Source organism: Sprattus sprattus, assembly GCF_963457725.1.
Source record: "Sprattus sprattus genome assembly, chromosome: 4".
Classification (NCBI taxonomy): Eukaryota; Metazoa; Chordata; class Actinopteri; order Clupeiformes; family Clupeidae; genus Sprattus; species Sprattus sprattus.
In genome coordinates, this window is record NC_137923.1 from 27,030,274 (window position 1) to 27,045,235 (window position 14,962).

The 14,962-nt window shown below is 41.9% G+C and overlaps 1 protein-coding gene across 1 annotated transcript in view; it reads left to right on the forward strand.

Moving 5' to 3' along the window:
- Positions 1-9,030, forward strand: part of LOC308363283 (receptor-type tyrosine-protein phosphatase mu-like) — a gene marked incomplete at both ends in the record, with an annotated part of 177,696 nt that extends 168,666 nt beyond the window's left edge. Inside the window, 3 exons of the mRNA XM_080836087.1 lie at positions 5,421-5,584; positions 6,338-6,473; positions 8,977-9,030. Of these exons, the coding sequence (XP_080692213.1) occupies positions 5,421-5,584; positions 6,338-6,473; positions 8,977-9,030 (354 nt within the window). The remainder of the gene's footprint in view (positions 1-5,420; positions 5,585-6,337; positions 6,474-8,976) is intronic.
- Positions 9,031-14,962: the final 5,932 nt, after the last annotated feature.

Sequence of the window (14,962 nt, forward strand, 5' to 3'; positions counted from 1 at the left end):
CACACGCACAACCCAAAATGTAACCTCTCACATATACAACTGAAAATGTAACCTCTCACACGCACAACCCAAAATGTAACCTCTCACACGCACAACCCAAAATGGAACCTCTCACATACAACTGAAAATGTAACCTCTCACACGCACAACCCAAAATGTAACCTCTCACATTCATTACTGAAAAAGTAACCTCTCACACATGCAACTGAAAATGTAACCTCTCACACGCACAACCCAAATTGTAACCTCTCTCACATACAACTGTAAATGTGACCTCTCACATTCACTGCTGAAAATGTAACCCCTCACGCACACAACTGAAAATGTCACCTCTCACATTCATTACTGAAAATGTAAACTTTCACACACAACTAATTATAGGACAATTTACTAAGCAAGATAAGACAATTGTATATATGCTTCATACTTTGTGTGCACAAAAGTTTACTGTACAAAATACAGTAGATACACACAGTTTTAACAATTTAATTGATCATTTTGTCTTATAATCCCTTAAAATAAGCTATATATTGTTTTACAATTTTATTTTATATAAGGGCCCCCCCCCCCCCCCATATTATTATTAGTGTTTTGTTGTTAATAATAATTGCTCAGACTTGCAGAAAAGATTTGACCAATGGCACTGACAATTCGACCAATTACAAAGTATTTATTCGATTTGAGAGAGAGAGAGAGAATTATGACATCCCACACACCTTGATGGGCACAGGAGTTCTCTTGGCAGCAGATAGAGCACCAGTATTATGAGCTGGTGCTTCCTACAGTAATAAATGGACATTTAGAGGTACATTCACTATCAAACGAGGTCTTGTATGGCTAGAACCAAAGGGAGAAAAGTCCAGGAGCAGCCGCTCCTGGACTTTTCTCCCTTTGGTTCTAGCCATCTCCTTCACTGTTTCTTTCACCATGTCATCCACCATCTCCTCCTCCACCACCTGCACTGTCTCTTTCTCCTCCACCTGCACTGTCTCTTCCTCTTCCACCATCTCCTCCACTAATGTGTTTACAACCTTCTCTGGGCCTAATCTGGCCTTTTTAGGGGGCGTTCCTCTTTGGGCGAAGGACAGGATGCTCATTTGTTTTTTTACCTGACATCTTTGAAAGACAGATGCAATGATGAATGCATCCATGGCCAGGATATTTATACATGCTAGTATGGCTAATTAGCTCGCGATTCACAACTCCACCAGGTGTTAAGAAACCTCGGAATCTGAATAGATTGTTTAAGCAAACACATTTACAAAAAATAATGCCAATAACATCATTGAATATTAAGGGCTGCCTAATATTCATTCGAATTATAGGCTATATATATTTTGAATAGGCCTACTCGAATTTATTTTAGCCTATAACGAAGTTCGGAGTCAAAGCTATAGTAAAAAGGCAGGCTGTAGCCTAAAACTGTGTTGGCTACAAACACTCATTAAAAACTGTTGCTAATTATCTGGGAAATATTCTCTAACTGCAGTCAAGTCATTCTAGGATGCTTTATTTCCATTGGTTGTTGGATTAAATCTTACCCAGATACAAAAGATACATATTTTTCTGATTGGCTATTGTGCACCTCACGTCAGAACTCGAGGGGATTCGGGGAGACGTGCTTGATTCCTCCATGGTGAGGGCAGCACGGCCAGGTCATGTTTGCGCGCTGCGGCACATTAAACTAGAGGTTTTTTTTTCAGTGTGATAAATAAAATGTGTGTGTGGCGGGAGTGCGTGACTAAAGACCGAAATGAGTGACTGTCACGCTCAATGCGTGACACTTGAGAGCCCTGCTAATAGTATGAACGACCTTGATATATTTCATCCAAAAAAGTCACACTTTACATGGAGTGACTTGCACGCGAAAGTGTGACAATTTACAATTTAACATTAATCAAATAAAGCATTTTGTGCAGTTTAAGCTCTGTGTCATATACTAACATTTTGCTACCATTTCAATACGCTTACATAGGCCATTGAATGCTGGGCGTGTACAAAAATTCCATATTTTCAAAAAAATATTTTGAGAAAACGAGGCAGAATGCCATCACACATTTTTGATATGTTAAGAACCTCCCCAATAAGAACAAATATCTAATCTTTTAAAAAAAAAAAATAGTTTCATGTTGGTAAATGCTGTCATTGTTTTGCTATAGCATGCCAAACATTGCACAAAAAGGGGTTTCATCACTTTTCAAGCTTTAATATCTTCCAGAGCATTCATACAACAAAGTATAGAGTACAATTTCCGCGCGAATTGAAGCACCCCGAATACTATGATATACCCGGGCCACACCCTTTGAAGTCCATAATCTTCAATTAATGGTATCAGATATTAAACCTAGAAAGTTTGAAGGAGCTAGCTAAAACACTTTTCTAGTAATGGCAATTTGAAAATGGCTCTTCAGAGAACTTTCAGCCTCTGAAGTACAGGCACCCCCTCCCCAATCAAACATATTTTCGTGACAAAACTATTGGGAGGAGAGAGCTAATATTTGGGACTTTACCTATTAAGAAGTGTATGAACAAACTTGAATTTTTTCAGCCAAATCTGAGACAGTCGAGTGGGTCAAATTTCCTTAAATTGTCCCGTTTGGCGTGGAATGACCCAATAATCGGTTTTATTAGCAGCGAGGCTAGCTTGGATTTTCGGTCTAAACGTTAACATGAACGTAACAATAATGACAGCGAGATCTACAGTTAAGACCTTCAATACTCTGCAAAAGTCTTGTAGCACATAAACGACTTACTGAATACAAATAGCAGCGCACTCTCTGCTGACATCCAGAATTTGACATTCGGGATTCAACATTGAATTTAATAGCTTTTAATTTGACAGGTAGTCGCGCCTTACGTAGTGGACATCCGTTAAACTGAAATGACTTCCGTTACATCGAAATGACTTCCGTTTCAGCAAGAATCCTCACACACACACACACACACACACACACAAGTGAAATACACTCACATTCACTACTCTGCTTTTTTTTAGGTTTTTTTTTTTTTCAAACTTAACAGAGTTTTTATATAGTATAATGAGTTTTATTATATTATAAAATAATGTATTGTAATGTGTGTAGGCCTATCAGATGTATACATATATAAATAATAATATCATTTTAGTAATATAATAACAGTTGATTGCCTAATATAGCACAGTTGTATAGCTGAAATAAAATTGTAAAACAATATATAGCTCAGATAGCTTATTTTAAGGGATTATAAGACAAAATGATCAGTTAAATTGTTAAAACTGTGTGCATCTACTGTATTTTGTACAGTAAACTTTTGTGCACACAAAGTATGAAGCATATATACAATTGTCTTATCTTGCTTAGTAAATGGTCCTATAATTAGTTGTGTGTGAGAGTTTACATTTTCAGTAATGAATGTGAGAGGTGACATTTTCAGTTGTGTGCGTGAGAGGTTGCAGTTTCAGTAGTGAATGTGAGAGGTCACATTTACAGTTGTATGTGAGAGAGGTTACATTTTGGGTTGTGCGTGTGAGAGGTTACATTTTCAGTTGTATATGTGAGAGGGTACATTTTGGGTTGTGCGTGTGAGAGGTTAAATTTTCAGTTGTATGTGTGAGAGGTTTCTTGTTCAGTAATGAATGTGAGAGGTTACATTTTGGGTTGTGCGTGTGAGAGGTTACATTTTCAGTTGTATGTGTGAGAAGTTACATTTTCAGTTGTATATGTGAGAGGTCACATTTTCAGTTGTGTTAGATTACATAGATTTTAGTCATATGCAATCACAGCAAGGTCCATTCTGTCAATATGCATCTAAGGCCTCACAGACGGGTGCAGGCCTGTTCCCCAACCATTTGACCCCTGAGACATCAAATAGCTATTGTCCAGGGTCAGGAAGGAAGGAACAGCTGGAGATCAATGGTTGCCAGGACCCCAGACAGACACTTAATTAATTGAGACCTAATTGAGTCAGACCAAATTAGGTCATACTTCCTACTTTCATTTCGGTATTGTTTACATGTTAATTCCATACTATAAGAATCACAACCTTTTTGTAATGAGAAGAAGAAGAAGCAAGGAGACCAACTCCTCAGCATGCAGACGTGCCTTGTGCATGCCTGTGTTGCGGAGCTGACCATAAGAAGAGAATAAACACATTATTTCGCTAAGCCGTCTTCCACAAGTCTGTTATTCTGAACAAGCTAACTTGAACCAAGCGTGGACATCCGAGGATTTTGCCGGAGGACAGCACAAGCTTTCATTTACAGCATAAGCTTTCAGTTGTATATGTGAGAGATTACATTTTCAGTTGTATATGTGAGAGGTTACATTTTGGGTTGTGCGTGTGAGAGGTTACATTTTCAGTTGTATATGTGAGAGGTTACATTTTGGGATGTGCGTGTGAGAGGTTACATTTTCAGTTGTATATGTGAGAGGTTACATTTTGGGTTGTGCGTGTGAGAGGTTACATTTTCAGTTGTATGTGAGAGGTGTTCACTTATGAGTATGTGAGGTTTTCAGTTGTCATTGTGTGAGGTTCCATTTTCACTAGTATACGAGAGAGGTGTTCAATAGTGAATGTGAGTGTATTTCAGTAGTGTTTGTGAAAGGCAAAAGGTCTTCGATGGTGTGTATGAGAGGCAAGTTTGAGTAATGAATGTGAGAGCTTACATTTTCAGTTGTGCATGTCAGAGGTTACATTTTCAGTTGTATATGTGAGAGGTTACATTTTGGGTTGTGCGTGTGAGAGGTTTAATTTTCAGTTGTATGTGTGAGAGGTGTTCACTCATGAGTATGTGAGGTTTTCAGTTGTCATTGTGTGAGGTTCCATTTACACTAGTATATGTGAGAGGTGTTCAGTAGTGAATGTGAGTGTATTTTAGTAGTGATTGTGAAAGGCAAAAGGTCTTCAATGGTGTGTATGAGAGGCAAGTTTGAATTATGGCCTACACGGCCCCCTCATATCCTCACCATGGAGGAATCATACTTTTACTGTTATAAACCTGACAATCTATTCGCTTATATAGACTTGTCCAGACCTGACCTGTCAAACCTATCACCCGTCTGCCTGGATCAACCATCCAGTAATTTTCCCTTTTAGGCACACTACCCCAGACATCACCCATCAAACCAGCCAGGTCTTCATTAACTTGAACTTGAACTATCCAATCCATTTATCTTAATACACAAACTATCGCAACATTTGACTGCTTCTTCGGATAGATCCTTTTGTCTAATGTGTGTGTGGGTGTTGACCTAACTGGGCTATGTTTTGTGTGTGTGTGTGTGTGTGTGTGTGTGTGTGTGTGTGTGTGTGTGTGTGTGTGTGTGTGTGTGTGTGTGTGTGTGTGTGTGTGTGTGTGTGTTGACCTAACTGGCCTGGTTTTGTGTGTGTGTGTGTGTGTGTTTACCGAACATGTCTGTGTTTTGTGCGTTATCGTGTAGCCTCAGGACGGCTATCGGATGGTGCAGCAGTTCCAGTTCCTGGGCTGGCCCATGTACCGCGACACACCTGTGTCCAAACGCTCCCTCCTCAAACTCATCCACCAAGTGGACAAGTGGCAGGATGAGTACGATGGAGGGGAGGGACGCACCGTAGTACACTGCCTGTAAGTCTCTGGACACACACACACACACACATGCACACACATACAAGCACTAAAGTCAGATCCCTAAACACATAGTACATGTGGCAAGAGAAGAACAGATTAGAACAAACATTACACTTGAGTGAGTGACACAAACACAAACACACACACAGACCCAAACACACATATATGTGCTGAGTGACGCACACTAACGCACATATATGTGCTCTGAACACATTTACACTGGGCTGGACTGGACCAGAATATTGGCTCTGGCTGTTTTTGCTCAGGTGGCACCACAATTGGTCGGGCACCACCCAGCAGTCCACCATCCCTGCTGCCCATTTAAATATGCGTACCTACTGTCCCGGTCCCCCAAACCACTGCAGAGCTGTGTAGAGAGTGCTATGGACGACGGCACCACTGCAGCGTTCTCACTCCCTATTGACTTTGGTAATCAGAGGTGGTCGTCATCTCTGACCCCATCTGCCCCTCACTCAGTCAAGCCTAATGTTTTACATTCCCATCTGTAGGAGGGATGAGCCACCCCACATTTAAAATAGTCTTACTACTTAATACTTAATGTTAAAAGTTCAGGCTTATTTATCAAATGACAAATGTATTGTGATTGTGCATATGCCTGAAGGGGATAACATCCTGCTGGGTCACTGTTGGTAATCTGTGTGTCACACGTTTTGTTCAAGTTTAAGATCAAGAGTGTCATGACCCTGTGACCCCTGACTTTCGACCTCTGTATGACCTGTGTAATTTTAGGAATGGTGGTGGTCGCAGCGGGACCTTCTGTGCCATCAGCATTGTGAGTGAGATGCTGCGACACCAGCGCGCTGTGGACGTGTTCAACGCCGTCAAGACGCTCCGCAACAACAAACCCAACATGGTGGACATGCTGGTATGGAATATACACACACTCACCTTGGTCATTTGGCCGACTGCAGATTTCAGACACGAATGTGACAGTGGGCCTCATTTATAAAAAGTTGCGTAGAAACCATCTTACATTTTGTCTAAGACATTTTCTGAAATGAGCGTAAGTGAGATCCACAGAAAACGGACGTACACACAAAAAAACACGTGTACGCCAATCCTTCGGTTAGAAATCACAAATGGTCGTGGAATTGTGCGTAACTGAATTTCCGCCCTCACAACACCCATATTTAATCCAATTAGCATATTATCAATGCACAAACAGAGCGCATCCTCAATGCACAAACTCTTTGTGACAATGGCAAGCTAGAAAGAAACATGTAAACAGAAGAATTATAGTGAGGCTGACATCGGTGTTCTGCTGATGGAAGAGCAGATGCGGGCCACAACATTGTTAGAAAGCCTGTCAGGTGGCGTAATGACAAAAGCAAAGTATGTGACATGTAGTAGACACGTCTCCGAAGCACCATAAGCATCACCAGAAGCCGCATCTGCGCCAGCAGAACCATGGCTTTGGTGCGCTCCACTACCCACCGCGCACGGGCATGTGCTGTATTGAAGTGGGCTTCCTAGGCTGTCTGAGTGTGCGCAATCTGGATGAGAATACATTAGGAACCTTGTTTTACGCAGGAAATCCTCTTTCACATTTTGCTGTTCCTCGGCACTGTATGGAAATCTAATAAATGGCGGGCATATAGAAGGATCGTACTGCGAAGAACATCGGGCAAAATTCTGCTTAATGATGACGGGGATTGCTCGACTGGTCTCCAATTTCTCATCGGAATGTCCTGTAGCCAGGAATCCAAGAACGGACCAAACCTGAACGTGTATGGCCTGGTTGCATCTGGTGCGCCTTTGTAGACGAGAGGCCATTTGGGCACAACGCTCTCGGCAAGCGGTACCTGCTTATCAGCCATACATCATGCTGTGTCAAAAAGTCTGCGCGATCACGAAAAAAACCCTCTCTCTCCTTATTGCGTAGTTGGCAATATCCTCTTACAACGCCAATACAGAAAACTAAGCCACTATTAGACTTTTTATAGGCTATAGTTTGAGCAAAATGTTTTAAACTTCTGAAATTAAAACGGAATACCTATAAGGCGTGAATCTCATTCATGTGTGAATTATTCTAATAGTTTAATTGATTTTATTGAGCGAAACATTAATTTGGCCTTTCACCATAAGGAAATGTACTTACACTAACTAAAACCAGACGTACAGATACGTCCTTTTCTACGTTTAAGACGTTTTTTATAAATCTGTACTTAGACGTGGATTTGATCGCACGCACAGTCTAAGATCAATTCTGTGCGTAAGTCTGTTTTATAAATGAGGCCCAGTGACTAAATATTATACATGGACATCATCAGCACACTGATCCCCCCACACATAGACAAACACAGGTACTCAAGACTTCAACCACCCTCCCCGCACTTACTTTCCCCCCCCCCCAACCCTTCACCGCACCCATCACACACACACACACCACACACACACACACAAACACACACACACACGCACAAAAATACCTCGCTGCCTTTCCTCTGCCTCAGTCATTAAGATGTCTGTAGTTAATAGAGGAGGCAGATCCACCCTGTACTCAAGACCTGCAGGATCCCCAGCACACACACATACACACACACAGACGCGCACACACCTCACTGCCTTTCCACGGCCTGCCTGAGTCGTTAAGATGTCTGTGTTTAATAGAGGCAGAACGTCCACTAGAAGAGGGGCTATGTTTACATCCCTCCTCGTTAGAGCCTCGTTAGCCATCACAGCCCCCTCGTTAGGCATAATTTAATGTCTGAGGAGGCAATTGTGAATAACCAGAGATTGTACCAGTATAAGACCTTAGGTGCACAAACATAAACATGATATTGACCGCTGCAAAAAAAAAATATGACTCAGCCATGGGCAACGGGTTTTGTACTTCTTATTCAAATCTTTTAAATTATTCAGCAAGTAGTCCGTTCTTTTCGTAACGGAAATTCAGTGTACCTTGAAGTAAGCAAGTAATACATTGCTATGCAACACCTGAATCTAAAGTTCTATTTGTTTTTTTTCCCCTTTGACGCAAAAAGGCAACAAACAAAAAGAGATATTTTGGAAGAATTGTATTGTTTCGGCACGTAACCGTACAATAAGCGGGATAATGTATAGTCTGCTGGGCAGTATTGGAAAATCAATCCCTTCTGAACGAAACAATCCCGCCCTGTCAGGATATATACAGTTCTGTGGTCTGGGTCGGACTACCAGGCAAAAAAAGTAAAAAAGGCTTTTACAGCATGAGAATGCCTACATGAGTTAGCATGCCTTTGCTGAAATAGTAAGCATTTTTTCAGTACCAACTGTGCTGCTGTTGGTGTTTGTATGGTTTTTGCATGTCTTTGCAGAAGTGACATTGATAGGTTTCCACCAAAACTCCTTCCTGCTGCTCTAAGGTTACTTTTTATCTTCTTTTTCAGGACCAGTACAAGTTCTGCTATGAGGTGGCCCTGGAGTATTTGAGTTCTGGGTAAAACCCCAGGACAACGCTGAAGAAAGAGAAGAGTTCAGGGGCCTGGACGTGATCTGGCCGAAGGGGTTACTAGTGTGTGTGTGTGTGTGTGTGTGTGTGTGTGTGTGTGTGTGTGTGTGTGTGTGTGTGTGTAGGAAAAACACTCTCTTCTGACAGATGTTGTAATAACTGTGTGTACAGTGTGTATATCTCTCCGACCATCTCGCTGTTGGACTCGTAGCTTATCTGTCCATCTCCCCATCTGTCCCTCCTGGCACATTTGAACTGTGAAGAAGAAAGCACAACTTCCCCGTCGAGGAGTGCCCCTGCTCCCTCTGACCCCCGACCCTTAGCCCCCAACCTCTGACCTCGGAGGTCATCGTCGCCTTCATGCTCAGTGGATTGTGCAGTTTTACATTCTGTGCCACAAATGGTGATTTCGCAAGTTTAAAGTGCTTTGAAGGATATTTTTGCAAAAGTCGAGAGCTTAACTGTAACATTGTGATTTTAAATATTTTAAATAATCATGATGAAAGTGACCCTCCCACCTTGCTTTGCTGATTGTCACCTTCAAGTATCCAAAAAATCTGCCTATCCAACTGTTTTCTCTTCCTTTTCTTTTTGTTTCTTTGCTCTGCGCTCCCATTGTGAATACTCTGTTAATACTGTAAATATTTAGCTTTTATGAGATTATTTATTCATTTGTGTATTTAGCTTTTTTTTCAGATTGTTTGTTTGTTTGTGTGTGTGTGTGTGTGTGTGTGTGTGTGTGTGTGTGTGTGTGTCTGGTGTGTGTGTGAGACAGAGAGTACATGTGCGTGAGAAACAGTGACAATCATGCTGATGGGTTTGATGAATTATATTGCCCAGATGGTTTTGTCAGCTTTTTATTCATCTCATTTAAAGAAATGTTCATGATCCAATATATGATATGTATGGATTTCCATTGAGTGTTTTGTGTATTTTTTTCTTCAAAGTGTCAGAGACTCAAAGACTACGCCAGTGAGAGCATTCTCTTACAGTAGGTAGCTCTACTGTCAGAGAAACAAACTCCTGCTTAGCTTTTAGTTCAACCACCACACATAATTAAAAGACAAAGCCCATTTCCCATCACGTGGATAAGATCAAATAGCAGCCATTTCCTGAGGAGCACAGCAGGCACTAAGATAAGTTCAGGTTGACCCTTGTAGCTTTCAGTATGGACATCCTGCTGCCTTGAGCACTAACCTCCCACACATCTGCAAATTGGTAGGGAGGGTGTTAAAGATTCAGGGGGCAGCACTGTGCAGAGGCCCTGGAATATTACTGGGACTGTAGATTTCTCTGAGATTGAGACCGTAGAGCTGAGCTGAGCCAGATGAGCTCCAGAGGTGAGCGGCTTCTACGTTCCTCATCCCTCCCCGCAATGAGCAACCGGCACACCTGACGATGGCCACATGAACGCTTGGACATCTAAAGGATGTAATATTACTGTATATTTGCATTTTTAATCAAATAATTGTATTAAAATAAGTGCCATTGTCGTGGGCATGTGAATCAAACTATATATATGTTTGCCATTTCTCTACAGTGATTGAGAGGAACTGTCATTGCTGTACTGGAAATCTTCGGAAATCTATTTCTGAAGGTGCTGGTGCCATGACAAATGTTAGGGATGATAAAAAATCTTAATGAAGGGAGTGATCTCCTGATTTTTGATGTAGCCAGAATTTCAAAATGGGGGAAGTTTTGAGGAACCTAAACTTCCCCCTGGACCAATAAAGTATCTATCTCAATGTCCATAAGCTACATCACCCAGTCAACGGAGGGCTTTGCCAAATAATCTCAACCATAAATCCAGGTGACTGCGATGCTTCCAGTCATCTACAGTAATTTATAAACATGACCGGACTGGAACGATTTCGTTGTTAAAAGTTGAATCTGTGGCGTATTCTGTATAGCATGGCGAATCTATAGGTCGACTTATCTTCCAACTTCATTCTTGTTCAAAAGGTGAATTTAAAAAAACACAAAACATATGATCAATTCAACAAAGTGCAGACCGGTTTCGTTTCCTATTTCAACAGACTGGTAAATTATGATAATATTTGATGTCAGCAGGCGCTATTATAACCCATATCTTTATTATGCATTATCTATTATTATCTACATACTTATCTATTGATACCCATTTGTATCGATGCAGTCACTGTATGTACACGTATGCGTGTATCCCCTCAAATTATGTTAAATACGAATGGTTTTCTGCTTCTGTACTCTCCAAACGTTTCGTAATCAAGGCACGCCTCCAACCCTTTAAAATACGGTTTCAGCCTTCCGTCGGAGACTTGCGCACAACGGAACTACAGGGAACACTGAGGATCGGTTGCCTTGGCAGCTCGCGCGTTTGAGTTCTCTTTTAATCTATATGTCGGGATGATTTTATCACTACACATAGAGAGTAGTTAGTTCATCTGCTCCCACATCTTAAAATGGTGTTGTTGTTGCTAAGGCACGTTTGGGTTAAGATAGGCCATTTGTTTGTATTCACTGTTGCTCAAATGTTACTTCTCTCCTTTTGAGATGATTCACTTGGCACCGCGTACCCATGCACGGTTGTGGGTCATATTAGTGAACTCGCAGATGGAGCTAGGCATCACCGCGGCAGCGAATAAATCGGTTGGCAGATTGCGGTCCACTTTACCCGAGATTCTGCGAATCGGCTTTATTCCTATTTCAAAAGGGGTCGTTTTCGCCTATCGGCATCATGTATTTGTATGCGTTGTGTACATGGGCTCATTATCAACGTATTAATCGAAAGGCATTCATTGTAAATGCGCTTCTTGGGAGTTAAACTGTCAGTTCCAGTGCTGTAAATCTTGCATTGCCGTAGGCTTAGAATGTGTTTTATTCGGAGTATCCATTTATCAACAGTTTTATTATGTTTTAGTCTACTTTTCGTTGTACTGAGAGTTGCATTGTCAAATGATCTTTTTTGTCTCAGCATAAATGGATATTTTATTTAGATCGTTACCATCATTACATTGGGGTACTGCTTAACTTAATTTGGGAGAGGGGCTGCACTTTCAAAACCCACGTTGCGCGCATATAACACGAGAAAGGTATATTGTAAACGATCTCATTATTCGCCTATTGGGGGCAGCACTGTTCACGCAGAAACGTTTGAGTTTGACTACCCAGTCCCACCCACCAGCAATAACAATACTTAAAAGAGGTGTTCTAAAAATGTATCCTAAAAATTATCCTTAAACAATAAGCACTATAATTAAACCATTTTCCAAGCCCAAGTTCCAAATTTGGTACCAAAATAATACCATATCACACAAGTGCCTAAATAATGAACTAAACTGATTACAAGTCACCCCTGAGAACAGAGTAAGCTCAGCCATGGAACTGGCCAACTGTAGCCTGTTTGGCAAAGTCAACACATTCCAGCAGACCGAGAAGCTGCTTTTGTAATCTGTGTGTGTGTGTGTGTGTGTGTGTGCATTTAATCCAGCACATCAACCATCTGTGTGTAAGCTACCAGCCTGAGCAGAAATAGATGTATCATCCCAGGTTTTCTCCTGCTCCCGGTATCCCTCCCTGAGACTCATCCATAGCCCCTTCACTAATTGCATAATTTGGTGTATGTAAATATGTAACCCAGGTACAAATCACCCTGATCTATCCCATGACATGCCCTCCTGTGTGTTTGTGTGTGTCATCATGATCTATCCCTAGCCACCCCCAACAACACACGCAGTGTTCTGATTCTAATTGTCCTCCGTGATCAGGCCTATGTCCTCCTTGATCATGCCTATGTCCTCCTTGATCAGGCCTATTTCCTCCTTGATCAGGCCTATTTCCTCCTTGATCAGGCCTATGTCCTCCTCAATCAGGCCTATGTCCTTCTTGATCAGGCCTATCTCCTCCTTGATCAGTCCTATTTTCTTATTCTCAAGGAACCAAAAGTATTTATCTTCTCTATCTCTTCTTCCACAGAACAACATGAAAAAAACAAATGAAGACAAACGTCTGTCTCTAAACTAACCATGAGCGCAGCCTTATCAGTGCTGTTAGCTAGATAAAACCATATGTGTAAATCATTACACATAAATCAATATCATTTGCACAATCCAGTCGCATAAGTGTGAGCTCTACCTCCAGGATGAACTATAGCTGAATAGTAAATGAAGATTAGATGAAGAACAAAATGAGAAAGATGTCAGAGGGTGTGGATTTGGGTAGTCATTGGAGCCATTAGGTTTATTATTTATAAAGAAACCTTATTATTTATAAAGAAACCAATACCTGTAGTAGTTTAAGTAGTGTAAGGACACGGTTGAAGAATCCTTTATAACTCTTATCCTTTATAACTTTCTTGCTAACTGGAGCTTTTCCTGCCCCAGTTTATGGTTTCAGCCTAATAGCCAGCAGAAGATAAAGACACACACATGTCTGTTTTCCCAGATAAACACTTCTTCATTTCAATCTCTGGCATTAATATTAATGCACTCTATTGCACTCTTGAAAATAACAAGAAAGGAAGAAGGAAAAAAAGCCTCTCTCCTCTCCTCTAAACTCTCTCCGCTCCTCTACCCTTGGATAGCTGGCGTTTCTGTTGCCGTTGGCGAGTGATAATAGGAGCCGGTTAGCGGGCGAGCGCTGAGGGGTGTCTGCCTCCCTTTGTGTGAGCCAGTGGAGAATGAAATTAAATATCTCCATGCAGATTCCACAGCACTCTCAACATCAACAACAACAACAGCTACAAGAAAATATATTACAAAAACAGCAAAAACATCATCACACAAACACACACACACACTACTTTCTCTTCAGTCCAGTTGTGATTGATGACAGTTCAAAGAAGGAAGTGAGTTAAAGCCTCAATCTGCATGATATGATTAAAATAAAGTTTGTCTTTTGCTCATGGATGGACTGATGAAGCGAAACACGAAACAGTGTGTTGATATCAATCTCAATAAAGCTACTCTTTCAGTGACACCTGTCAGTCAGATAGCAGCCAGAGAGCAGCTGGTAAACTCTCAGCAGACCTGGCCCAAACCCGGCCCTCATTTGGCCAAGATGTGTTGGGACTCCTGCCAGTCAGGTCTTAAAGCCTCCCTTATTTAACATGCTGCATCATCTGTGTTTGTGGATGTTTGTGTAAGAGAGAGACAGAGAGAGAGTGGGAGAGAGAGAGTGGGACAGAGAGTGTGTGTGTGTGTGTGAGTGTGTGTGTAAGAGAGAGAGAGAGAGACAGAGAGAGAGAGAGTGTGTGTGTGTGTCTCACATTTCCTATCAACACAGTTCTGAGACTGCTTCCTGCTTGTTTTGATGGAGTCTTGTCTTTGCTTGGCCTCTAGTGAGGTCTGTTGCCCAGGGAATGCAGAATTTAGATGCTTGTCAATATTTGGTGTGGCGCCCCTTGCCTGCAGTGTCTGCCATCAGATCGTCTCCATTAACACACACACACACACACACACACACTCTCTCTCTCTCTTTAATGGCTCTTAACACCTCAGCCTGCTGAGCGTGTGGGGCCCCGACAGGCTTTCTATTAGCGTCTCCGTCAGAGCTAATTGGCTCCGAGACGTAAACGAGTCTCGGCCTGACGGCTCCTCACCCTGAGCGGCCCACTCTACTCGCCGTGGACACCACAGCGAACAGCCAGGGTGCAATTCAACTTGTCCGTCACTCACACTGCTAGCAAGTAATTGTTTATCACAAAGACTGGCGTGTGTGTGTGTGTGTGTGTGTGTGTGTGTGTGTGTGTGTGTGTGTGTGTGTGTGGAGGGATTCTAGCACTAAGTGGGTTAAACCTGCAGTGGGAGAGGTTGAAAGGAGGTCCTCCTGGGCCCAGAGTGTTACTGAGGGGACAGCTTTGACCTATGACTTCACAGGGTCTGTGGAGAGTGTGTGCATACCAGCGGAGATGACTCCTGTACTGCAGGACTGCTGCATTATACTAG